Below are 25,637 nucleotides of genomic sequence, written 5' to 3' on the forward strand. Positions count from 1 at the left end.
GCTTGAAGCAGAATAGAGACATGTCTATTTGCCCGTGTCAAGCAGCAACACCTATCTTCTGTTTTGACTGTAGCACTTGACCCAAGGCGTTGCCATCGCATATATGGAATAAGATGCGAGCTGTGATATTACCAGGTGCCTGATATTACATAGTATCTGCCCTGGCAGTTCACGATTCATTATCCTTAACTGCAATCATCATAAATTCCTTCATAGAGCCTCTTTTGAGATTGTGTTTGTGCTTCCAATACATACCTAGCAGTATTATGGAGTTTTCACTTAGATAGAATTTCATACCGCTCTGCGGATACTGTAGGGTGGGTTGGGCTCTCGTAATTTTGATTTACATGCAGCCTTTCCGCCAACGCCTATGGTATCAATCTCCTTTGCTGGACAGTTCAACGTATGCAATCGCCTCGTGACGTCGTTTCACTATATCTGCTGCTGTATTTTTCTGCCTTTTGAATGGGGAATGGGGAGACTAAATCGAGGCGCAAGGCTGACGGTATCAAAAAGCATTGCCTCCGCACCGATAAAGTGAGCCACTTTGATAGCTCAGCTGCGCCAAAGGTAAGCTCCTAGCCGGGCGATGTCACCAATGACATAGCGCGCTACAACAACTACCGACAACCACCGCACAACAACGGCCATCTCTGCTCGAGAAACACAATTGCTTACGAAGAGAGAAACCAAAGAAGGAGCGCAAACCCGCCGAAGACAGCTGCAAGGCGAGGCCCGCGATCGCTCCACTCAATTGCCAGGAGACCATGGATCAACAGGGACCCTAAGTCCGCTTGCTTCCTGCTCTGAGCCCCCCTGCACGCCCAACTTGGCGCTTGATGCCACGAGTCCATCACCATCATGGACAATCCGCCGGGCTCGTGGAGCGCGCAAGCTCCTGCGCCTGAGAAGTCGAGCGAGCTGTTCATCCGCGACTATCCGCACCGGTCCATCGCCATTGTGTCATCGTCTCATGCCCTGATCCTGCGCTACAGCTCGTCGGCGAGCGAGGCGTTTGGCAGCGGCTCTCCTGTTTCGCTGCCGTCCAGCAAGCCGCGCGGAGGCGAGAATGCGGCTGCCAAATGCATGGTGGAATTTTCTCCTATATCCAAGAAGCTATTGAAAGACTACCGTCCGCTGACGTCGCGGCCTGTGTACGGCACCTTGGGCCTGATTGCAATCAATGGAGAAGTGTTCCTCTCCGTCATCACTCATGCCGTCAGGGCCGCAACTGTCCGGCCCGGCGAGACCGTGGAGCGGATTGCGAGTGTGGATTTTTACTGTCTGAGCAGCGCTGACTACGACGATGTTGTGCCTCTGGAGTCGCTGGATGATTCATCGGATGTGTTTGGGTATAACTCATCGTCGCCTTACAGCCAAGGGCTGAGTCGGAGAGAGGTGGCCGTTGAGCATCCGTGTCATGATTTGCGCAGGCTGCTCAGCAACGGGTCTTTTTACTACAGCACGGATTTTGACCTTACCAACAGAGTACAAGACCGGTATGGCCTACACAGAACGCGTTGAGCTGGTGATTTGAGCTGACTCGTAGTTGTAAGGCCGATTAACTCAAACTCCTTTGAGATAGACAACTTTGACGACACCTACCTGTGGAACTCCTTCATGATCAGCCCGTTGGTTCAGTTTCGCTCTCGGTTGATGCCCCAGGAACGTGAGGCGCTGGACTCATCACGCATCCTCACGTCTGCCATCCGCGGCTTTTGTAAGACTATGACCATCCCACAGAGCTCGTCGCCCTTGAAGGCATCCAGGAGTGGCATGCCGTCCTTTTTGACACTGATTTCACGACTGTCGTGCCGGCGGGCAGGCACCCGTTTCAACGCAAGAGGCATGGATGACAATGGCAATGTTGCAAACTTTGTCGAAACAGAGACAACTTTCTGGTCTCCTACGGGTGTTTTATTCTCTTATGCACAGGTTCGAGGGTCTGTGCCAGTCTTTTGGGAACAAGCGGCGGATCTGATACCTGGCCGACAAAAAATTACCATTACTCGACCACTAGATGCGACGCAGCCCACATTCAACAAACATTTCGAGGATCTCGAGCAATCTTATGGTGCCGTTCATGTGGTTAACCTCCTGAGCGAAACTAAGCCGGGCGAAGTCGAACTTGCGACCATGTATCGGGAGTGCATCAGACGCTCCCCCTTGAGTCGGCCTGGCCAACACCAGTCCGAGGATCACGCATTGCTACGTGAGACACATTACGACTTTCACGCGGAGACCAAAGGGCCGGCAGGATATGAGGCTGCGCGCGGGATCCGCCGATACATTGAGAATTCTGCCGATGGTTTCGCCTACTACTTGGCTGAGAGCCATAACGATTCCGGCGAGAGGAGTGGTGAGCGCATGGTGGTGGTGCTTCAACAAGAGGGTGTCTTTCGCACCAATTGCTTGGATTGTCTGGATCGAACAAATCTGATCCAGACTCTGATATCCCAAATGGCCGTCGAGGCATTCTTGGGCCATCGAGGAGAATTTGCGGCTTCCGATTTCTGGATGAGACACTCCAGCCTTTGGGCTGACAACGGTGATGCCCTTTCCAAGACTTATGCTGGAACCGGAGCTCTGAAGACTTCCTTCACAAGACACGGGAAAATGTCACTGTCCGGCGCAATGGCAGACTTGCGAAAGTCTGCTCAGCGTATCTATCACAACAACTTTATAGATCCGTCCAGACAAATTACCATTGACATGCTGCTTGGCCTCTTGGTTGGGCAAGCCCCCGTTCATTTGTTCGACCCCATTAGCGACTACGTTTCGATGGAGTTGACCAAGAGAAGCGAAGAGTTTACGTCGTTCAAGAATATCAGTATCTGGGTTGGCACGTTCAACCTAAATGGACGCACGGAAGGCATCGACCACGACTTATCGCCATGGCTATTCCCACCTTCTCTTGGGTCATCACAGCCAGAGATATTTGTTGTTGCGTTTCAGGAGATAGTTGAACTGAGCCCACAACAGATCATGAACAGTGACCCGACCAGAAAAAGCCTCTGGGAATCAGCCGTCAAACGAGCTCTGAACCAGCGACAAGACAGTCTAGGAGGACATAAATATGTCCTGTTGCGGAGTGGGCAACTTGTGGGAGCGGCGTTGTGCATCTTTGTAAAATCATCTTCTCTTGATCATATTAAGAATGTCGAAGGAAGTGTCAAGAAGACAGGCTTGTCCGGGATGGCCGGAAATAAGGGAGCTGTTGCTATTCGATTTGATTACGCAAACACCCATATATGCTTTGTGACGGCGCATTTGGCGGCAGGGTTTTCCAATTACGATGAACGAAATCGAGATTATGCAACGATTCACGGTGGCCTCAGATTTCAGAGGAATCGAGGAATCGAGGATCATGGTATGTCCTTCTGTCTAAACGGGGGGAAATGATAAGGAGAAAAAAAGAAAGGCTGTTGAACGCTAACTCATGCAACTAGATGCCATAATTTGGCTTGGAGATTTCAATTATCGCATCGGGCTCAGTTCAGAGGTTGTCCGCGGCTTGGTGAAGAAACGAGACCTGCAGACCATGTACGAAAATGACCAGCTGAATTTACAAATGGTGGCTGGGCTCGCGTTCCAATTCTATTCGGAAGCTCGTATCAGCTTCATGCCTACTTATAGATTCGATATTGGAACCGAAGTATACGATACTTCGTAAGCAAACGCCCCCTGTCCCCTTCTCCCAGTCTGAAACATATATGCGGTTGTACTAACAGACCTGCAGTGAAAAGGCAAGAATACCAGCCTGGACAGACAGAGTATTAAGAAAGGGAGCCATTCTCCGGCAAACGGCGTACGATTCAGCACCACTGTTGTTCTCAGACCACAGGCCGGTTTACGCTACATTTGAGTGCCGAATTAGCCTCATTGACGAGGTTCAACGAAACGCCATTAGCCACGAGCTGTATGATCGGCGCAAGATTGAAGTTGGAGATTCGGCGGCACATGGAGATGGAGAAGATACAGACGATGAAGACCTAATTGGATACGATGCAATCGAGCCAGGTCTCCCACCGGCAAGCTCAGATCGTCAAAAATGGTGGCTCGACAATCGACAGCCGGCTCGAGCACATATACCTATACCTAGCGGGCGAGACGGTCAGCAGATGGGCCTGAATCCAAACCGCCCATCAAATCCTTTCGGTCAGGGCGAAGAATTAGACTGGATATCAGTATCGCGGTCGTCACCAGGGGCGTCCCTTTCCAGCATATCCAGCTCGCCGTATGAAAAGGTTATGCCTCCGAGAGGCATGGTTTCAGCTGGACCTGGTGGACCTAGGAAGCTGCCTCCGCAATACGACCCAGCCACTCTCCCTGCTCAGGTGGGACGAATGAAGATTGGAGACGGTGACAGCACGCGGAGTGCTCACGGAGACAGGTCTGGGGCGGCTCCTCCTCCTCCGCCACCTCGCCGTTCAGCGACAACTTTGGACATGGGTTCAAATACAGGGCTGGGCATTAAGTCAGCGAGTTCGACCTCCCTGGGGGCAATTGGAGGAGCTGATAGAGCAGGGACTCAACCACTGTGGATACAGCCTCGACCGGCCTCCTCAGCTTCTCAGACATCGCAGCTGTCTCAGCAGCTGAAAGCTGGGAAGCCTGCGCCGCCTGTGGCGAAGAAGCCAGCACACCTGCTGTCCACATCCCCAGCTTCAACATCGTCGCTGGCATCAGGGGGCGGACGCAACCAGCCTGCACATGGCGGCGATGATTTCCACCCGCCGCTGCCTGCTCGCGCTTCAACGATGGTTGCAAAACCAGACGATGTGCAGTGGCAGACGCGACCAGCAATCTCAACTACTGGGAAAAAGCCCATTGCGCCGCCCAAACCTCCGTTGAACGTGGGCATGAACACAACTACAAGCACAAATACAAGGGTGGCGGCTAGAGGACCTCCCACCTTGCCACAGCGATCAAGACAGGCAAACCAAGGCCCCGTGGACCTACTAGATTCATTGAACGAAGGAGGAGAGGAAGAGATGGGAGGTTGGGAGACATTGCAGCCAAGTGCAGCGGCATAGAGGAAACAAAAAAAGAAGAAGGTGTCGTGATCTGCCTCTTACTGAATGACTATACATGAATACAACTTTAGGGCGCCTACCGCCTTGCTACACCTGATGTTGACTGTGAAAGTTGCGTGCTTATCTAGGAATGCCTTGAACGTGCAGACATGGACATTCATCACATGGCTGGTGTCGCATGTACACCAGCAAGCGAGGAGCTTTATGTGGAGTGACCCTGTTCCCTGCCCTCTAATCTCGACGAACCAAAGAACGGTTTGCTGTCATCTTGTGGCTCAGGCGAATCAAGAGGCTGTGCGGTTCATTTTCGTGCCTTGCGTGCTCATCACAGAACTCTGTGTCACTCGGCATCCCAGCGTGGTACACCAAACGGGATCACTTCGTGCCAAAGCCGTTGATCACACCACCCAAACGGGAGACGACAGACAAAAAACGAACCGGTATTTCCTCCCACTAAGCGACAAAGCGTTCTTCCTCCCACTCCAAGTGACAAAGCTTCCAGACGCTAATGCGCCGCTGGACGATCCATATAATCGAAGACCGATGACACCCAACCAGATGCCGAAGCGGCGTTTGTGCTCATTTTCTAGCGCAAGCCGCGGCCAGTTCAAGTTCGTTGGTACGGTGCATGTAGGCGGACGGCAGTACCGGTATTGCAAGTCACGCAGGAGATTCAATTCCTATAGGCTGACGACAGTACATGTAAGTCACGCAAGAGATCAAATTCCTATAGGCTGACGGTAGTACTGTAAGTCGGCGGTTGAGATTCCCGGCGCCGTTTGTTTGCCTCGCTACCAAGTTACACCACTTTTTATGCCTTGTTTGCATCACGGGAGGAGGGGGGAGATGAAGGTGTGCCATGTGGTGAATCGGGTTTGGCTCGTGACACGCCAGCCGACTGACGGTGTTGGAAAAAAAAGGGAGGGTGGAATTTTGTGAGACATTTTTGCTGTGCCTCAATCCATTGGCAGAGAGATAGAGAGATAGAGGTATTTTGGCACGTCCCATGTTATTTCGGGGACGATGCCGATATTTGTCCATCGTCAGCCCTGCCCTTACTCGCCGCCGCCCGCGTCTATTTGTAGAAACACAGCAGCAACACGGGCCAAGGATTTGCTCAATCTCATTAATTATACGATACGATGGGCTGGGGATAGAAGAGAGATACAGTGATTTGTAGGGCTTTCGCACGGCAGATTAAAAAACAGTCCGGCGCGAAGGGAAGGATTCGATGTTCCCTGTTCCCCGTTGCTCATCAACCGGCTAGCCGACTTGGCGCGAAAGCGAAGGCATTGAAAGCCGCGATGTCGTCAAGCCCCGACTTAGCAGCGAACGGAGGCACACGACTATTCGGCTACTTGGGAGGGGCGGCTAATGGGTTTGGCTCGGTGATGAATTCTGATTCTTCGTCGTCAAGAGCGGCTGGTGGCGATACCATTCCGCTAAGGTCTTAGCAGGCCCGAGTCGGAGTACTCCGTGGAGGTGCAAGCTTCCACCGGATCGGATGGCAATCAAGAATTTGGCTGGATCTGGACTTTGATACTGTACGGCGATCCCATTTACGTACCAATTGATGATGATCCATGGATTGTCCGATGCGGCACAGAAGCCGAGAGAGCGAGAGAGCGAAGATGGTCAGAGTCAGCGGCAGCAGCCCACCACCCTCCGGCATTTGGACGGAGAAGAAGAAGAAGAAGAAGAAAAAGAACATTGAACATGGCGACATTACAGTAAGCAACATACTGTAAAGTATGGACGAGTACTCGTACTTGGACTGCAATGTACATCGAGGCACGCAACAGATCATCACCAGGCCGTGCTCAATTTAAACGGCCGAGACATTAATGGAAATCAAACTCCTTTCAATCCCTTGCCAGGCCGGCTCCCCACAGAACACGGCCGGGTACTTGCCTGTACCTGCGCACATGTGCACCTCCAGCACTCAACCAACTGCTACAGAACGAGTACAGTGCACCTAATCAAATGCCTACAGCGGCCGAACCGTCCCTGAAGGTGACTGGCTCACATGCCTTGCCGCCACCTGCGATCAGCCCAGCCACTCAACCCACCCTGAATCTCCCCCAGAGCCCAGCGTCCACTAGCGACTCCGACCACTGAAACCGCCCCTGCGCCGCTCCACTTTCCGGCCCTGTTCCCTGTCTAGTGCCGCTGCTCTTGTCTCTCTTCCCTCCCTCCCTCATATTAGTGCTAGTGCCCTTGGGTTCACTTTCAACGATGGACGGTATTTTTTCTTCATCTTGTCTTGTTTCTTCCCCCCCCGGCTCGTATTTCTATCCTGCAAGCCAACCATTCCGATCTCACGCACACGACCTTATTATTCTTCATTTCATTTCCTCCTCCTTTTTCTTCTTCTTCTCTGAATCCTCTTCTCTGATCCTCCTTGTGCCACCCGCAACTGGCAAAAAGGAAGCCCGCTCGCCTGCGTCTTATTCGATTCCTACTCCAGCTCCCCGGTGGAGCTTCATCGGCCGCTCACCAGTAACAAGCCGCCAAACCTGTCCCAAGTGGCGCTACGAGATTTCCTTTGCATTACGGGATTTCCTCTTTTCGGCCTCCACCCGCAGAAGCGAGGTTAATAAAACAAACGGACAGACGGAATCCCTCCCGCTGCAGCTCTTTTTTGGCAATACTCGTACCGGAGAGAAGACAAGACGAACGACACGAGAAACGGCAAAAAGGCGCAGCTGTTTCCATTCGGAGCGTTCCGAAGCCACCGTTCGTTCGGCTTGACACTTCCCTGCTACCACTATAATCTTTATTTCTTTCCACCCCTCCCTCGCCTCAGGTCTTTTTTTATTTTAATTCCTGGTAACCCTGTCGACGTCACCAACGCCCATCGAGAGATTACCTGGTGGGGGAAGTTCGTTTTGATCCTCCCAGAATTAGCAAGGGTTGGCATGAACAGCTGCCTTAAGGGGAAGCGATAACGACGTTATTTTTTATTACGCGCCGCTGGTGTTAATCTGGGCAAGGGAGATCTTGGGGCTTGTGAATCGTCGAACTAGAAACAGAGTCGATCTGTTTTTTTATCCGGCCGCGACAAAAGTTCGACTGCTACAAAGGACCGACACTGCTAGTATACGAGCCAATTCACCGGCGTCGTCTGGCCAATACGCGCTTCTTGTCAACTCCCAATTGCCTCGCCGATTTCAAAACTCCTCACCTCGATTATAACCGCACATAATACCCATTACCAAGTAATACCGCAGAAATAGCAGCAACGACAACAACTACCACCAACAACAAAAACCACCTCGACGTCAACCGATCCAATGGCGGCTTTCAACCTGGGATTGGTCGAAGCCGTCGCCGTCACGACAATGGACCCAGAATCTCCCTCCTTCCCCCTCATCTCCGCCTCCAAGCAGAATCGCATCATGATCTGGCGCGACGAGGTCGTGTCAGCATCCGCCTCATATACCGCAACCAGCAACTATTCCGCCCCCTCACTCGTCACCACGACCACCGCGTCCTCTGCGTCCCTCACACCCTCCGAGCTTGCCACCATGTCGCGCAGCTCACGGCTGTGGCACAAGGTCAAGACGCAGTTTACGGGAAAACGCCGCACCAGCGAGACGGCAGCCAATGCTGACCTGCCGGACTTTATGATGCCCCCGCGGAAGGGCGAGTGTACGCGAACAGCCATGTATCAGACCCTTCGGCCGGGATTTCCCATCAAGCCATACACTGGCGAGGACGAGGTGCAGAGCAGCAACGGTCATGGACGAGGTCTTTGGGATAAGCAGAAGAGATTGCTTAGAGCGTCCAGACTATTGAGCCAACACCATTAGACAATGGAGGATTACTCTGCAAGAAAGTAAAAACCGAAAAACAACAAAAAAAAGGTTCTTCGACTTCTTCAACTCATAGCCCTCATACCACATTAGAGGACTGCTGCCTCACATTGACGACGAAAACGACTCCGAGACGACTCTCATCACCTCCGTTTTACACCATCCGAGAATCGAGATGGGCATACACATAATATAACGCTGGCATGTTTTTAATAGGTAATTACAGGGGAAAGCGATCTATTTTATACCACAACCAACCAACCTTATACTGGTCACATCTAATCTCTTTCCTTTGTCTACTTGTACTTTTTTTTTTGTTTTTTTGCTTTCATTGGAGTGCATGGGTGGAGAGAGGTGCGGATTTTGTGTATGTTGTCGGATTTTGCTTTTTATACTAGAAGGCTTTGTCTGTTTTGTTCTTTTAAAGATTCCCACAATACTTTGGTATGCATAAAATAAAATATTTAAAATTAACCTTACTGCAACTGTTCATACTCTCTCTCGTGATATGAGTTGTCGATTTTCACTCCGGTCTCGCTTATATACAAGGTTTCCTTGCAATGGCGTTTTTCGTAAGATCATAAGATCCCAAGAAATTATTCCCGAGAGGAGATGGATTGCACCATCCCAACAAACCCTTCCAAAGCAGCTTCTTTTTTTCTTGCCCTGACGTAAACCTTTCCAGATGGGTGGTGGGGGGTGACGTGGAAAAATTCTGTCTAGCTCCCGTTAAGCTTTTGCGCCTCTGCTTCTCTTGAAGAAAGAGGGGTTGGTCTTCTTCTTCTATATGAGGGGTTGGGCTTTTCTTTTATACTGTACGGGCTACCTGAATCTTACTGCTTGCTCTGCTATGACGATGAAGTAGCTTTTGAGTCGTGCGAATGGTCGCCGGTGGGATGATAGCACTGGGGGGAGGGGGAAACTGGAACTGGAATTGTGGCGACGAATTGTGAGTTGAGATGCAACTTAAGGCAGCCTAGGTTTAGGTAATGGAAGAAGAGATTGAGAGGTTGATAGGTTGAGAGGTCCAACCAAGCCATGCCGAGGTCAAGCAAGCAAACCAAGCTGGTAGAGCTGTTGCGAGATTACGAGACCTCTAGTAACAGCTACCAAGGTAGGTAGACATCAAAGCGTGTAGGTAGCAATTATCAAGATTGGTTGGGACGAGGAGACATCACAGCTACATCTACATCTACAAAAGCAAGTGCCAACTTGGAATTTGGATTGGAATTTCTTTTTGCCATTTTTTCAAGGGGTTGCTGCTGTAGAAATCTTGAAGGCGGGGGGGCAAATACACAGTTTCCTTTTTCCTCTCTCTGCGGGGCACACACACGAGTCCAACATACGAGACAAAACCACTGTGAAGAGGGGTCGAGGGGAAAAGACGAAAACAAGACAAGTGCAGGAAACAACGACAATCATGGGGAGACAACATTTCCATAGCGATCCGCCAAAAACGGGACCAGATGTAAACTAGGTAGGTGGTAATGTCAAAAAACAGAACAGGGGAACAGATACCGGGCAAATTGGGTAGACGGGGGGTGGAGTGAAAAAAAAGAGGCAACAGAAGTGCCCGTCATTTAGCAGCGAACACCAAACAAAGGATCCGTCAACAGGTGATGACGGACAAGCACCCTGCGCCACTCGCCTCTCCTGTCCCTAAACCGAAAATCCGAAGTTCCATGACCACTCTCCCCATTAACCAGAGAAGCAACGCACTGCGTACCGGTGCTGCGTCGGCTAGGCCAGCCTCCAACATGATTCCATCTATCGCCATGTGTAGAGGAGGGCGAGAGCATTCAGATATAAAAAAAAAAACGAGAAACAACTCCCTCGGTTCTTGTGCCGAGATTTGAGCGCGGTTGAGGTAAGAAGGATTTAGGAAGTAGCCTCGGGAGCAGGCTCCTCAGCCTTGGGTTCTTCCTCGGCAGGCTTGGAAGCTTCACCCTCGTCCTTCTTGGCCTCACCGGCCTGCTCGGCCTCACCGCTGTCGGATGAAGTCCACAGGGTCAGGTTGTCACGCAGGAGCTGCATGATGAGAGTGCTGTCGCGGTAAGACTCCTCAGAGAGAGAGTCGAGCTCGGCGATGGCATCATCGAAAGCCTGCTTGGCAAGGTGGCAAGCACGGTCGGGAGAGTTGAGGATCTCGTAGTAGAACACGGAGAAGTTCAGGGCGAGACCCAGGCGGATGGGGTGAGTGGGAGTCAGCTCGGTCTGGGCAACGTCGGTAGCGTTCTGCGGGGCATCGTCAGTATCACCAGTTTCAATCTACCTGCGGCTCTCCACCCTATTGGTGCAGGCAGGCAGGCAATCGCATGTATCAGCATACCTTGTAGGCCTCGTGAGCGGCGGTGGCAGCGACCTTGCGCTTCTCGCCAGAGGCGAACTCGGCAAGGTAGCGGTGGTAGTCACCCTTCCTGTCAGAGCGATTTGCATTAGCTTCTGAAAATTTCGAAATATGCAAGCTGAAACGTGATTGGGCGAAAAAAAATTGAAACCCAAGCATCGGAGTGCAAACGAGGGGAATGGATTGGAAAAAAAAAATCAACATACATCTTGTGGTAGAAGACCTTGGACTCGCCGGTGGCGGCGTTGGGGATGAGGCTCTTGTCAAGGACATCGAGAACATCCTCACAAACCTTCTCGAGCTCGAGCTCGATCTTGCTGCGGTACTCCTTGATGGTGGAGACGTGCTTGTCAGAGCCCTTGGATTCCTCCTTCTGCTCGATGGAGGAGATGATGCGCCACGAGGCACGGCGGGTGCCGACAACGTTCTTGTAGGCGACGCTGAGGAGGTTGCGCTCGTCGACGCTGAGCTCACCGCCCAGCTGAGCGACCTCCTTCATGTAGGTAACCATCTCATCGTAGCGCTCGGCCTGCTCGCAGAGGCGGGCCAGGAAGGTCTTGCTGTTTGTTGGAAAGCTCGGTCAGCCCGTTGCGTTCGAGCAGGCAGAAAAAGGGGGGAGAGAGGTGTTTGGATTCTCGTCATGAGAGGTTAGTGGGGTCACGGGGCCAGCTGTTGGACAAACCTTTCACGCTGGGACAAAGTTAGCATTCGATTCAAAGTCAGAAAGGGAGCAGAGAAAATGATGGGCTTGGCCGGGCGAGGCCGGACGAGGATGGAATTTGCATGTGGTTTCTGGGCTCGTCCGCGCGTGGCCGAAGCCGCGCAGCTCGCAGCAAAGAGGCGGGCTGAGGGGTTGCGTGAACGAGGGGGGAGAGGAGAAGGCGGAAAGCGGCGGTCGGAGCAGCGACAGCAGCTACGCAGGAGTTGACGTACCTCGGTGGCCATGGTGACTGATAGTCTGTGATGTGATGCTTGGAAGGGGAGAAGAGGCGTGCGGTTGCGGAGTCGTTGGTGGCAGAAAAAAGGATGATGCGGGTGTCTGAGGTGGGATGCGGTTGAGGATGGGGCGAGAAGAGTGTTTATATTTTGATTGTGGATTGAGATTTGAATTGGTTTTGGGGTTTGGGGGTTCTCGGGGCGGAGCCTGGAGCGCTGTGCTGGGCCAGTGCCCACTGCCAGGTGATGAGAGCGCCAGCTTGCAGTGGAGTTGGCTCGCCTTTGGGCCTGCTAGAGCCTAGCCAGCCGCCTGGCGCACCCCGCCCCTAGGCGCTGCTGGCCCGACACAGCGCACTAAGGCAATCTCTAGCAGCGTTTGACTTGTGATTCGACAAAATGGTACTCGCGCGATACCTGGGTGTACGACAACTGGTTGCCTGGCTACCAGGTATAGACTCCGTACTCGAGATTGCTGCTTTGTGCACATGCTGTACAAAGTACCCGGAGCTACCACGAGCAGAGCAGATCGGGAGGCAAAGCACAGCTCCTTCGAGAGATGGACACACATCCAGCTTCTGTCACTTCAGCTTGGCCCTATCCCTCACCCTATCCTCTTTTTTGCTGCACCACTGTAACTGTTACACACACAAAAACACGGAATTTGCACTTGGAAATTGGCGCATTGATGCTGAGCAGCTCTCTTAATTACCTGTACTCGTCTTTAGCTTCTGGTACCTTGTACGTGGCTGCTAGGTACCTTTAAGGAGCATTGCCATCAATGCTGAATGTCCCCGGTACAACAAACACGTCAGGTAAGGGGCTCTGTTGTTCTTTTTTCTTTTCCTTTTTTCTTTTTATCTCCTTCTCCCAAGCTTTAGTTTCCCATCGCCCAGAGGAGGGCTCTTAGCGTCTCTCTCACGCCATGTACCGCCTACCGACGACCTTATCAAGCGGGTGTAGCAGGCAAGGTAGGACTAACATAATGGCACCAACGCTGTGGTTGAAATGCTGAGTTGGTCGGCGTTATATCTACCTACCTAAGGTATAGTATTGACAGAACGCATTAATTCGATTGAACCTCCATGGACGCGGTACTCCGTACTTTGCAGGTACTCTCCGGGCCATGTACAGCCCTATTTGTTCTTTTCCCTGCTGCCAAGAGGGCGGGGCTTCTGTCTGGTTCTTTGGGCGGGAAAAAAAAAAGGGTTACCGAGTGATCAGAGTCCCGCTTTGCCATGAGACACTCATCAAAGGGCAACTCTCACATCACCTCATTGGGCCCGTCCAGCTTATTTGCTGCTCTCGGCGCTAAGCTGTCGGTACCTTGGTATCTTGCTTTGTCTGTTTGTCCGTCTTCTTCTCTTCTTGGTGCTGCTGTCCAACCAGCGCCTTGTCTCCTGGCCTGCCGGAAAGGCGTCATAACGTGGCCAGGGGGCTGTAAATTGGCTTATTAGGACTCAAGCCAGCGTTGACTTGTCGGTCAGTCATCGTTCCATCTGGACTGGCGATCCACACTCCCTCCACTCCGATAACAGAGCCCCGGGTCTCGAGAGAGACGAGAAAAATTTCCGTTGCCTTTGTACCCGTACGGACCACCACGCGGAGTACGCCGTATGGACTGTGCTGTTTTCCTTTTTCCTTTCCCTCCCTCCAGGAATGGAGTCGAATCCACGAAACCCGCCCGCTTGGGGGCTAGCAGGCAAAGTGGTCCGTCCCAGCAGATCCCGTTGCTAGTAACAGCTCAACTGTCTAAGCACACGGCGACTACGTGTTAGTGCGGCTTGTCTCCAGAAAGCGCACGGAGGCTTTGCTCTTGTTCCCCGTCCATACAGAAGCAAGTGATGAAGAATGCAAGAATGCTGGATGTGTCTTCGGCACACCCCGGCCGAGGCATGTGCTCCCTTCTCTGCTCCCAATCGTTCCCCGCTGGCCACGTCGGTCCAACGCTTGTCTCCAATGCGTCTTCCGCTTTCTGCCTCCACCTTGGACGCGGTACGCCACGGGTCCGGTATCAAGACATGAAGCAGACCCGTGGTGATGTGATGCTTTGCTTGGGTGCTACTACCCATATGCCTGTATTTCACCCACATGTCCACATCTCTGGTATACCCTCCTACGGATACCAGAATACCCATGAGGTATCGACACTCCTCCTCCATGATACATGCTTGGATTATACTCGTACTTGCTTTCTTACAGGGACGATGCGGCTCCCAAGCTCTCACGTACTGGCAACCTAGTCGATTAGTGGCCCCTTTCTACACCAGCCGATCCGTCCCAAAGCACGGGAATGCATGCATGGCCTACCTCCTTCTCCGTATCTCGCTTGTCTCCGTCCTCCCCGTGCCTTGCCTTGCCTTGGACTGGCAAACTCGATTTCCAGCATCCTTCTTCAAACTTCTGTGCAGGCCTTCACCTTCAGGGATGACAACTCGAGTGTGTTCTGCTGTTCACATGATGCCACAGCCTACCCCCCCTGACGCTCTGCTCTCGTCCATCATGCTAGTATTTTGCCATGGACATGGGAGAGAGACTGGCAAATAACGCGTTGCTGTGGCTGTGGTCAGCTCCCGTCCGTGACTCACTCGCTCCCCCTTTTCCCCTCCTCTCTTATCGCCATCGCGTGGCACAGCTTTGTCGCACAAGGACAGTACAGGCTGCGATGTATTCTCTGCAGGCCAATGGCATCACGGCCGCCCATCCAGCTTTTTCTCATGGGACGTCCCAAGTCGCGAGCAAATCACCAGTCACAGGTGCCACAAATGCCCCTCCCGGCACACACCTTATGTACATAACCCCCACCATTTCGGATTCGCCCAGAGCTGCCCTTTGCGACTCCGTCCTTGGCGCTGCGATCTGATTAGAGTTGCCCATCAAGCATCCCGGCTGCAAGAGGGACCTTGTGGTCCCGGTTCCAAGCGTCGATAAATTGCGGATGCCACTACTGATGTATGAACTAATACTCGTATATATAATGCTATAAAGTCCTTGGATGCCTACTTGTACACGTCGAGGTATAGTGCTACCCATCATCATGGCGTCTTTGATACTTGGGCCGTGTCACATGGCAAAGCAGCATTTCTCTGCCGCCCTCCCTCCACATAATGACGATCAACGTGGAAGCCTGCACGCTCGACAAGGCAGAATCTTTAAGTGCCGATACCGCCTTTGCTCGAATGAGAGAAGACGGAAGCAAAACAAGCATAGTCTCTACTCTCGACGCTTCATCCACTCTTAGTATCCTTGGCGTACTACTTATTCACAGTGCTATGAGACCTGTCTAGTAGAATTTATGTTTCAACGAAATCAATAATGCGATAATGGTATTCAGCATGTTTAAAGGAATTCTTAGCTAGGTAGGTATCGTTTCATCATGTTTATGCTCGCTCCCCAAGTTTCCATATTATGTACCACTGCCTGCTTCCCAAAATGGACGTTGGTATCCAACTCCCATCTTATTACAACCCACTCCTCATATATATATTAGTTTGCTATTCATCAAACGCTCATGGATCGTTGCGCGACTTTACAACTCTTCATCGTGAGGCGCATACGGAGGCCGACCCCAGTTTGTAGGGTCGCCGCCGGGTACACATAGTCCGAGCCTCCAGAAGTAATCTCGATGAGCAAAAAATAGCTGCCACAGTTTGAACCGCGCCGGGAAGCTCATCCGCTCCGTGTACTCTTTCAAAGAGGCAGTCGTTCCCCAGAAATGGAGAAGGCGATTGAGCAGACCTTCCACCGAGCTGTCATCCCTGGCACTGCAATTAGGATCTGCGTCGCCGACACATAGCTGGACATCCGTCTCAGATGGCGAGAGGGCAGACTTGGAGATGAATATCTCGCCGCCATGCGACTGGTAGTCAAACTCGCCCGGTGGAAGTAAAGGTACTGGGTCGTCGGCGTGGGTTACTCGTCGATAGGTCCTCTTTTCAAGGTCAATGATGCCGTCGAGGTCAAACACATCGTCGACGAAGTGGGCGAACTGAGAGTTGCCCACACGAGGCTCTCCAAACGTGGTGACCGTCACGTCATCCCAGCCAAGCGACACTTTCAGTTCGAGTGCCGCAAGGCAAGCCACGGCGCCTCCAAGGCTATGGCCTATGAGATGAATGGGGTGAGACGGATACTTGGCCCTCAGTTCCTTGAGCTCTGGCAGAACCGATTCTCGAGCGCTCTTCCACGATTCGAGAAACCCACTGTGTACGGTGCAATTTGTGCACTCATGGCTAGGCTTTTCTGGTGATTCTCCTCCGTGATCTGGCGACGGATATGGCACGTATTTTTGCGGCATGGTGCTGAGATCAATAATGGTATTGGTGATGCTGTAGGTACCACGGAACGCAACTACGATTGCGCCTTGCTCGTCATCTCCTACAAGTTCATCCTTTCGACGCTGCTCGTCCGAGCCGTGATCGACTGCGATGAACCCACAGCTGTCGCCAAAGAGAAAGCCTGTACTCCACGTAGAGGCCAGCGTCACATTGGGGAATTCATCGCATCGAGAGACGCACTGGAACGGCTTGCGAATGCCTGTGGTGCCGAGGCAATATGAGACGTCAACGAGCCTCGCCAGTCGTTCGAGATCCGCGAACAGGGCCACGGGGATGCTCGAAACAGCCGCCGGCTCTTTGACGCCCAACGGTTCTTGTTGATTGATGTAAGCGGCCTCGATAAAGACAGCGGCGGCGAGCTGTACAAGCAGCAACAGCCCGAAGCGGCCCAGAAATGTCCACCCCATTTTTTTCAAATTCGTTCGCTGGCGATGATCAGATCATGGAGAAGGAGGACCGCATGGGGGCTGGCAGAAATGCCCAGATGCTAGCAAGGAGAGCGTCGCTTCGTCTCAGCTCAACAAAACCGGCTACCAATCGCGATGCTTTTCGGATCCGGCCCTGACGTAAGGACGCAAGGGAGAGCGAGACGCTGAGTGGCGAGAAGAAAGCAGCTTTGGTGTAACCGCTGGCGAGAGGGGACGCGCACCCAGCGGAACTGCTTTTTTGTATCTCGCGAATTGCTGCTGCTCTTTTGCAAGAAAGAAGTGAATTGGCGAGACATTGGCTGACTTGGTCTCATGAACCAGGTGGCAAGCTGGGCGAGATCACGAGGTGGGCATGCACAATTCGGCGGGGCCCGGTGCCAGGGCAGCTAGGTACTAAGGTTTGCAGGCGGCACTCTGCAGATGGGGCAAAATCTGGGGTCGCTGAGCCCTGTACGGTTAGCTGGGAGAGCGCTGGAGACGTGCTAAAACGGGATGGCGGCTAACTCCCTCAGGCGGTGGACAAGAATGAGGCATCAAACCTTAGAAAGCTGCAGTGAGAGCAACATGACCAGAGGCATCAAATATACAAATATGTTGATCATTGATTCACTGAGAAATAGAGACTTAGATGCTTATGCAGGTACGAGTGCTATTGTAAAGAGATATTAAGGCACTATTTGATAATTTGTAGTTTTTCGTTTGTCCACTGCTGCCACTAGAGGAAACTATTGAATGTCCGGGCGCAGACTGGCCTCGGCATTACATGGACTGACTCGGGTTAACAGCTCCCGCTCTGCTTGAGAACTTTCATAAAGATTATAGTCAACATTTGAATAGTATTCAATATTATATGGGTCCATTGGTAGAGAAATGACGTCTCATGGATGGACAGTTAATGAGCAGTAATGGTAATTAATGGCGGTTCCAGTAGCCCTATTCTTCTCCTTTACCGTCTACAGTACAACGCCAATAGAAATGTCCTGTTGTATCCGTCTATGCCCTGTATCCTTCCAATGCGTAGATATAATGTATCTATTAAACAATGACTCCGAATTTTGATACCGCTATCTTCTAATGTCCCATCTCGGCATCTAGCTCACCCAGTACTTGACCTTGACCCGAGTGGGATCTGTTACGGGGTCCAGCGCGGTGAACTTTCCATCAATACTGGTCGAATTCGTCGTGCAAGTTCCCGACGTCGAAGGGCAAGACAAGGGAATGGTCGCTGTACCGGCTACCTCGTACGTAGGAACACTGTAATTATTGAATTGTCAGTATACTCTAACAGGCATGTAATAACATGACGAGTCTAATATGCAACATACCCCCTAGTGTTAGGGCAGATCCTCTCAACCATGGTCAACTGCCTTCTCGTGTTGTCCCAGATGAACTTGACACCGCTAATACCGCTCTTTTCGCACGCGAACCTAGGCGTCAAACCCGGAGGCGTCGTAGAAACAGAGCTCGAGTTAAACTGGCAGTTGGTGGTAACGCTCGTCGTCTGGTCCACAAAGGTGAAGTTGTATGCCGTCAAGGAGGCTGTCGGGCCGGTTTCGTTCGACTTGGCCGTAAAGTCCTTGATTTGAAAACCTGGGGGGAGGTTGCAGTTGCTTTGACTCTGAGCCTGGGCTAGGAGCTCTGGCGGAGCAGAGTACGAGAGGGCGGACATTGTGGCCATGGCGGATGGCAGAGTAGCCATGAGAGAGAGGGATTGGAAACGCATCGTTACGAAATGTGTGGATTCGGTACGTCTTGTTACTCGCAGATTGTATTACGTGCAGGAAGAATAAGATAGATGCGAAGAGGAAAAGAGAAAAGTACGGTTTTAAGTACTAGATTAAAAGGGAGGAAGGAGAGGCTACGGCAGTGGAAACTTTTGAATGCAACGTTGATGTTTGCTGGTACACTGTACGGGTTTCCGAGGCATGACGTGGGAAACAGCTCCATTAAGCCCCTGGATCAACGCGCGTAAACAAAGGCACAGCAAGGTTGGACAAAAACTGGGACGCAGAGGAGAAGAAAAAGTAGAGGCGAGTGTCGATCCAACTGCCATAGACGGCAGTTCGCAGTGCAAGGGGCTCCATCAAATGTCAGTTTGCCTTAGTTTCAGTGTTTCGTTGACGCAGGGAGGCGCTGTTGTGGCTGAAGTTCTGGGTCCATAGCTACCAATGACTGAATGTTTTATGTACTGTAATAAACTGTAGGGTTGTCATTCAATGCGAGCGCCGACATGGCGGCCTTTTGCGAGCATGAAAGAGTTGTGAGATGAATGAAGATGGTAAGAGTTGGCTTTCATTGGGCAGCGCGTGTCCCTGGCGTTTCAACGTTTCAAGCCGTGACGCTCACGGGGCCGCTGGAGAAGTTGTCACTTAGCATTGCGATATTATGCATTGACCACGTAATTGAAAGGGGGAAAGGGAAGCGGTTGGTTGACAGAGCTCTCTCTCTGTCCTACCTTATTGCAACAAGCACGCGCTGGAGTGAGGTTGGCTGTACAAGGCAAAGCTTGGAGTTGCACTGAGAGAATACGACTGGGGACGTCACAATCTATATCTTATAATCTATATACCTAATCTGCCTTATAATAACCTAATCCTATCGTGCTAAAGGGAATTTATCGTGCACGGAGCGGAGTCGTAATCTGCACTCCGAACTTGGCATTCTAATCGCTCAATACTACCGTTTTCAGGTTTGGCAGTGTTGTCGACCAGGTGTTCCGGAGCTGTAGATGGATTGCGTCTCGTGAAAGGAGGGAGAGGGAGAGATAGCCGCTGCTTAATCGAATGCTGCTGCGTCAAAGGGGCGATTCGGTTCGGAGCACAGAGCATTTTAGTATTGAAGCTCGGCACCCGTTTTATAGGTCCGTACCTAGAGGCGTGATACGATTGCTGATGTGTATCACCGACGACGGCGCTTAAACTCACAGGAGAAAAAAATGTTTAATAAAGAAGACATCTTAATAAATAACGAAGCTCTTGTCAATGCTCAATCATAAACATATTTCCAGCATTTTTTGTTTGGCAAAATACGAATTCATTGATTGCCCTTTCAGCTCTCCCAATCGACCTGCAATCAATTGCCCCATTAGGACAAGCAACCAAAACAAAGGCCCAACGGGTGAGGTAATTATCCGCCTCCGAATTATGTAATGCCAGCAATCCGCCTGCAGCAAAACCTTACCAACCAGGCGTCGGCGTCGGAACTGGCACCCTCAACCATCTCAACATCCACCTACATATTAAAGCCCCAGCAGGCCAAGTCATCGACAGCGTCCCTCGCGCATCTGCCAGACTCCGGAAGCTTCGCACGAGCACTAGCAACCACTCCTCATTTCGCCTCTTTATAGTCTTTATCGCTTCGATAACTCATCGTCGTCACAATGGCCACCGAACTTTGGTATGTTGCGTCAGCGCGTTGAGAACCCCTAGCGTCGTCGTGGAGCTTCGGATTGCATCCTTGGGAGCTTTCGGCATCATCGCAACCTCCCGCATCTGCATCCTCTCCCGCGTCTTTGTGTCCTCTCTAGAATCTAAAGCTGACTTGATGATTGTATAGCCCCGTCTACGCGGTCAGTAACTACCCACGGTTCCCACCCTAGCTAGCGACGTCACCGAGAAATATCCTCAGTGACAACGAAGCAATCACCGTCACATCTTCGAAATGCTGGACCAAATCGCTAACGAATCACATAGCCCTTCTTTGGTGCCATGGGCTGCACCTGCGCCATCGTCTTCACCTGCCTGGGTGCCTCATACGGTACTGCCAAGTCTGGTGTTGGTATTGCCGCCATGGGTGTCCTCCGCCCTGACCTCATCGTAAAGAGTCAGTCGCCCTTTTTATACTTGATGCGCGCTACTTCTCGCTAACCTCCTAGCTAGACATTGTCCCCGTTATTATGGCTGGTATCATTGGTATTTACGGCCTCGTCGTTTCCGTCCTGATCTCCGATGGTCTCAAGCAGGACCTCCCTCTCTACACTGGCTTCATTCAGTTCGGTGCTGGTCTCTCTGTCGGTCTCGCTGGTCTCGCTGCTGGTTTTGCCATCGGTATTGTCGGTGATGCTGGTGTCCGAGGAACTGCCCAACAGCCCCGTCTCTTCGTCGGAATGATTCTGATTCTTATTTTTGCCGAAGTCTTGGGTAAGCACCTTTCCTAATCTAAACACTAAACCAAACAACACGATTTCTAACCTAATGTTCAGGTCTGTACGGTCTCATTGTTGCTCTGTTGATGAACTCCAAGGCCAGCCAGGATGCTGTCTGCGCATAGAAGAACAAGACAGATGAGGCTACCCCGAAAAACTTGACAAATTTGCTTTTGTGGGAGTCATCAAATCTAGTATGAAATATGGTTTCTGGTCAGTGCTGCGATATGATGGCTCAGGGTCAAATGATGGTGCTGGATGGAGCAACGTGTTGATTGGGATTGGAGAATCATGGCCTCGCACGCAGTGCAGGTCGCGTAATGGATCGGTAGGAGGAGGCTTATATATGTACACTAGTGACAGGATGCGTTTGCTCTTGATGTGAATTTTCTCTTCATAGACGGTGAAGGTGAAGGGTCTAGTGTAAGCAGATGTTCAATTTTATCTGTCATTGTTTGTTTTCTTAACATATGCTCTTTCAGGAGCTTGGGTTCCCACTTCTCCATCTCACAAGGCGTTTAATGACTGTCCGTTTCACAGCATTATAATAAGTTGAGATGAATCACCAAGTATAAACAGGCTTCTTTAAGATAAATAGTGCCCAGGCAGTCACATAAATTGAGAATCACTTGCTAGGACTGCAAAATAAATAGATCAAACCGCTGTCTTTGCATTTACATGTTGACACGGAATTCACAATCAACGCAAGACTCTGCCCGCCAGATCTGTATGATATGCTATTAATTAATGCTACTAGTAATATCTTTGCGTCCATCCATCCTAAAACTACATGATACAAACATTAAGGCCTGTCGATAATTCTTGATCTCTTAATCCCAATCTGATCGTCTTACATCATTTATTAAAAAAAAACATTTTCCGTCAAAGTTTTTCTTCTTCCAGTTTTTCCCCCTCCCCGCCTGAACGGGGAATAAGCATGGCCCATTTGCGTCGCCCATTGTATTATATCTATCACATGCTTTTGCCGAAAAAAAGAAATTCAGAAATTCATCTCTTTTGTCAAGAGAGATTACTCTTTAATATGTACGGGAGAAGCGGAGCCCGGTCACGAAGCGAACGTTCTTAGATGACGTACTGCGAATTGTGTTAGGACAAGTCTCAAAGAGCTAGGAACAGGGAGCTTACAGGAATGAAGAGATAGGGAACCTGTCGTTCATATTCGAGCCACGCTTCGCCGTACTTGGCGCGGCAGCGGGTGATGTCTCTATGCGCGCGGTGGGCAATCATGCATCCGAAGAAGACGGGGTAGAACCAGGGGAAGGGACTCCTGTTAGTAGAAAAGAAAGCGAAAGGTTAGCAAAATGAGTCTCTTGGGTGGGATAGTACATCTCATGGAATGCATCACTTACTCGAAGCCGGTGATTAGACCCCAGGAGAGGGAGAACCAAAGGTCGGAGGTGTAGTGGATCTTGCGAGCAAGACCATACCAGCCGTCGACAAGGATGGTGCCCTGAGGAGTCTTGATGGTCTTGGGGTTCTCGAGGGTTTGCCAAGGGACCTGAGGGAACGTGTTGCGCTTGATGAGGTTTCCCTTCTCCATGGCACGGAAGCGGTTCTTCTGGCTGTTGCAGCTGTCCCACACCCAGTACCAGAAAAGGTAGGCACCGTACATGACGACCAGGGCGTAGCGGTTCCAGCGGTAAGTGGCGGGATCGTGGTTGGCCAGGTAGAGAGTGCAGTGGCAGTAGGACAGAGGGACACCAGCAAGGTTCCAGAAGATGAGCATGAAGCCCCATTTCTCGTAGTACATGTCCCAAGTCGTGATGATGAGCTCCTCGCCCTTGGCGCAGGCGTTGGCATAGAGGTAGTGAGCCATGACGAGGAACATGACCTCGCCAGAGACGTAACCGTACTGCTCATACTGACGCGCAGCCGCACCGAGACTGAGAATCAGAAGGAAGTACCAGGGCATGCGAACCTCGAAGAACATCTTGAAATCAAGAATGCCAAACATGCGAGGGTTCAGCTCAGCACCCATGAAGAAGTCGTAGACGGGGTAGCCAGTCATACGGTGCTGCTTGCCTCTCCACAGAGCGGAGAAGTAAGCGATGAAGCTAACAATGAAGCCGCTGCAGATGGCAACCGACAACAGAGGACCAAACTCATCGAGGGCCGTGTAGAGGGGCCAGATGCCAGAGAAGTGCAGAGCACCAAGGACGGCGAACGTAGTGTACAAGCTGGCATAGGCGTTGCAGAAGTAATCGAGCTGCTTGCCACCGGCGTGGGGAAGAGGCTTGCCCTTGCCCCAGACACCGGGAAGAAGACAGTAGCACGCACCCTCGAAGATGAGGTAGCTCCAGTACCAAAGCCATGCCTTTGAGTGGGGGAATGCATTGGTCCAGACGAGGTCGACCAGATGAGTTCCGAACTCAGCCCAGCTCTGGCCGGGAGTGCGGCTGGGGAACTTGCCATTGTAGAAGGTGGCGCCAACCCACATGTACCACATGAGAATGGGGAAGAAGAGCATCATGAACCCGGTGCCTATCGAGCCGCCGAACTCGAACTCGCCCGAGTAGTCGATCTTGGGATCCTGGCCTGGCTTCCAGCCGTCCACCATGTGACTCTCAGAGTTTCCGTTTGTGAGGATCGCATCCTTTCCGTTCGGCGCGCCGTTGGCGTGTCCGTTGCTATGTCCATTGGCATGTCCATTGGCATGACCGTTGGCGTTGCCATTAGTATAGCCGTTGGCATGGCCATTTGCGTGACCGTTGGCAGTGCCATTGAGGGGCTTGATGTCGTCCTCATCCAGGTTCTCGATAAACTTGGCGGTGCGGCGGCGGGTGATGCGTTCGCGAGGGGCGGCGGGCTCAACAGACTCTACGATGTCTGCGGCTTCGGGAGCCTGTGAGGACTGGCGAGCGCGCGAAGACTGCTTCTTTGGCGTCTCAACCATGCCGTCGAAGAGCTCCTTCTTCCTAGGCGGGGGTTAGCATTCGCATCTCTACTCGCAGGACGCCGCGGCGCGTGTATCATTTCGCGATGCGATCTCAAGGCGATCCGAGCACTCGAGCAACTAAGTATCTCGACCTTGTTCCAATCTCGGATCTCAGGGGCAAAACAGTCATTTGCTGCACTTACCGAGGAGTCTGGCGCAGCGAATATCGGGTCGCCATGGTGACGAGCTGCCCTTTTGTCGAGATTTCTAGCGAAGTGAAGGTGTCGATGGAAGAATTGCTTAAGCAGCTCTGGAGCAGGTCGCTAGTTACTCACGCCCGCTGATTACCTCACGCCACGAGAACGGGCAGCGCTTACAGATGCGAGGAGCGGTGGGAGACAAGACAAGAAACCAGAAAAATGCGCTCTGTCGCGCACCGCGTTGAAGAAGCCAGAGATGGGAACTTTTTGGGATCGTGATGTAACGCTATTGGCTCGCTGGGTGACGGGGGTGTTCGAGCTGGGATTTCAGGGGTAGGCGGCGCCGAGATGTACCTCTGCAGCCAGATCAGCGCGCGGCGGTACCTGGTGCCTTTTCCGCTTAATTAGCCGCAGTGGAAATACGCGGGATTCTCACTCGGCCCTTGAGTTTAAGTGGCCGGGACGAGGTATCGGACAAGATTTATGGATCTCCAATTCGCCATTTAGCGGCTCTAGTTGCCAGATCTCCGCTGCGATGCGCCGTATTCGTATTGGCCCTGTGTCGTACTCTTGATCGGAATACCAGAGTGTCAGACAATTGGTGCAGAGGGTAAGATTACAGCGGCTCAATACGCGTATTACGAAGGGAGCGGGTTGCTGCAGTTGCAGTGAGATTGTCTCAAACGAGACTATCAGGTAATAAGCTGCACACAATACGAACAACATTGACGTTGAAACGCAGAGCTCTTTATTTATTTTCGCAAAGGGGCAAATAGAGCAACATGACTATAGCTTTACCTCGGAAGGTTTGGATCATGCATTCGTTGTGCTCATACTTTGATCGACTGATGCCACCCTAAGTGACATTACGGGATTAGCTGAGCAGACTATGCCACGCCGAAGATGTGGACTGGTACGGCGAAGATGAGGAAGATGTGCCTTAAGGTATAGTCTTGATGAGACTTCTAGCCGATTTATCACCCAGAGCTTGGTAAGAGCCTCATCTTACCATTCATAATATTAAAGACATGGTCTGTATGCCTTATTTCTCAGTTAGAAGTTGAGCTTACATGAGCCAAAGCAAAATGCTTTATGCACGTTCGCCAGTCAGAATGGATTCATCATAGAAGTCAGCCAGTTTAACTTGCCAGATATAATATGGCCCCTACACCGTAGTTCTCGATTAAGGAAGACTATATCTGTTTGTTCGCAGTCCCACAACGGCCAAAGTGTATAGACGCCGACTCCTAAATTATAAAGCCTGCTCTAGTACAAGAGCTTCTGACTAAAGGCCTGGAAGAAGGATTACTCGTAGGAATAGTGCAGATCTTATGACTGATCACCGAGTCCTATCACGTTTTACATCTTGTAAGATGTCCTCAATGTTGGGGATCTGTTATTCTAACCGTAGAATGCCACGGTCTACACACACCAAGTCCATCTTGAATGGTCGGCCAGTGGGCCATGGTAGCATCAGCCTTATTCTTGGACCTATCATCAG

The 25,637-nt window shown here is 51.5% G+C and overlaps 8 protein-coding genes across 8 annotated transcripts; 4 read left to right on the plus strand and 4 right to left on the minus strand.

The window, feature by feature from the left end:
* Window positions 1–473: 473 nt before the first annotated feature.
* On the plus strand, window positions 474–5,133 carry V8C40DRAFT_232808 (SacI homology domain-containing protein). The gene is made up of 4 exons (XM_083213213.1): window positions 474–1,499; window positions 1,557–3,370; window positions 3,450–3,669; window positions 3,740–5,133. Exons 1-4 carry the CDS (start codon window positions 862–864, stop codon window positions 5,034–5,036), a joined length of 3,969 nt encoding a protein of 1,322 aa, XP_083077807.1. The 5' UTR covers window positions 474–861; the 3' UTR covers window positions 5,037–5,133.
* A 2,925-nt stretch (window positions 5,134–8,058) lies between these two features.
* V8C40DRAFT_95680 (uncharacterized protein) lies at window positions 8,059–8,968 on the plus strand. The gene has a single exon (XM_083223660.1). It carries the CDS (start codon window positions 8,330–8,332, stop codon window positions 8,846–8,848), a length of 519 nt encoding a protein of 172 aa, XP_083077808.1. The 5' UTR covers window positions 8,059–8,329; the 3' UTR covers window positions 8,849–8,968.
* A 1,095-nt stretch (window positions 8,969–10,063) lies between these two features.
* V8C40DRAFT_232816 (14-3-3 domain-containing protein) lies at window positions 10,064–12,326 on the minus strand. The gene is made up of 5 exons (XM_083213214.1): window positions 12,132–12,326; window positions 11,881–11,888; window positions 11,405–11,758; window positions 11,181–11,268; window positions 10,064–11,086 (listed from the first exon to the last, which is right to left on the minus strand). Exons 1-5 carry the CDS (start codon window positions 12,141–12,143, stop codon window positions 10,730–10,732), a joined length of 819 nt encoding a protein of 272 aa, XP_083077809.1. The 5' UTR covers window positions 12,144–12,326; the 3' UTR covers window positions 10,064–10,729.
* A 1,708-nt stretch (window positions 12,327–14,034) lies between these two features.
* V8C40DRAFT_232822 (uncharacterized protein) lies at window positions 14,035–15,123 on the plus strand. Its single transcript, XM_083213215.1, has one exon. It carries the CDS (start codon window positions 14,223–14,225, stop codon window positions 14,676–14,678), a length of 456 nt encoding a protein of 151 aa, XP_083077810.1. The 5' UTR covers window positions 14,035–14,222; the 3' UTR covers window positions 14,679–15,123.
* Window positions 15,124–15,448: 325 nt separating this feature from the next.
* V8C40DRAFT_232827 (Alpha/Beta hydrolase protein) lies at window positions 15,449–17,201 on the minus strand. The gene has a single exon (XM_083213216.1). The coding sequence runs from the start codon at window positions 16,873–16,875 to the stop codon at window positions 15,661–15,663; it is 1,215 nt and encodes a 404-aa protein (XP_083077811.1). The 5' UTR covers window positions 16,876–17,201; the 3' UTR covers window positions 15,449–15,660.
* Window positions 17,202–17,431: 230 nt separating this feature from the next.
* On the minus strand, window positions 17,432–18,892 carry V8C40DRAFT_95716 (uncharacterized protein). Its single transcript, XM_083223661.1, has 2 exons — window positions 18,222–18,892; window positions 17,432–18,150 (listed from the first exon to the last, which is right to left on the minus strand). Exons 1-2 carry the CDS (start codon window positions 18,617–18,619, stop codon window positions 17,988–17,990), a joined length of 561 nt encoding a protein of 186 aa, XP_083077812.1. The 5' UTR covers window positions 18,620–18,892; the 3' UTR covers window positions 17,432–17,987.
* A 1,192-nt stretch (window positions 18,893–20,084) lies between these two features.
* Window positions 20,085–21,771, plus strand: V8C40DRAFT_232832 (H(+)-transporting V0 sector ATPase subunit c). Its single transcript, XM_083213217.1, has 5 exons — window positions 20,085–20,292; window positions 20,452–20,464; window positions 20,589–20,718; window positions 20,775–21,035; window positions 21,098–21,771. The coding sequence occupies exons 1-5, from the start codon at window positions 20,276–20,278 to the stop codon at window positions 21,163–21,165; spliced, it is 489 nt and encodes a 162-aa protein (XP_083077813.1). The 5' UTR covers window positions 20,085–20,275; the 3' UTR covers window positions 21,166–21,771.
* On the minus strand, window positions 21,744–24,535 carry V8C40DRAFT_232834 (ergosterol biosynthesis ERG4/ERG24 family-domain-containing protein). Its single transcript, XM_083213218.1, has 4 exons — window positions 24,140–24,535; window positions 22,411–23,976; window positions 22,187–22,328; window positions 21,744–22,135 (listed from the first exon to the last, which is right to left on the minus strand). Exons 1-4 carry the CDS (start codon window positions 24,172–24,174, stop codon window positions 22,124–22,126), a joined length of 1,755 nt encoding a protein of 584 aa, XP_083077814.1. The 5' UTR covers window positions 24,175–24,535; the 3' UTR covers window positions 21,744–22,123.
* Between the last annotated feature and the right edge of the window lie 1,102 nt (window positions 24,536–25,637).

This window comes from Trichoderma camerunense (genome assembly GCF_050948025.1).
Source record: "Trichoderma camerunense strain CBS 138272 chromosome Unknown V8C40scaffold_2, whole genome shotgun sequence".
In the NCBI taxonomy this organism is placed as follows: Eukaryota; Fungi; Ascomycota; class Sordariomycetes; order Hypocreales; family Hypocreaceae; genus Trichoderma; species Trichoderma camerunense.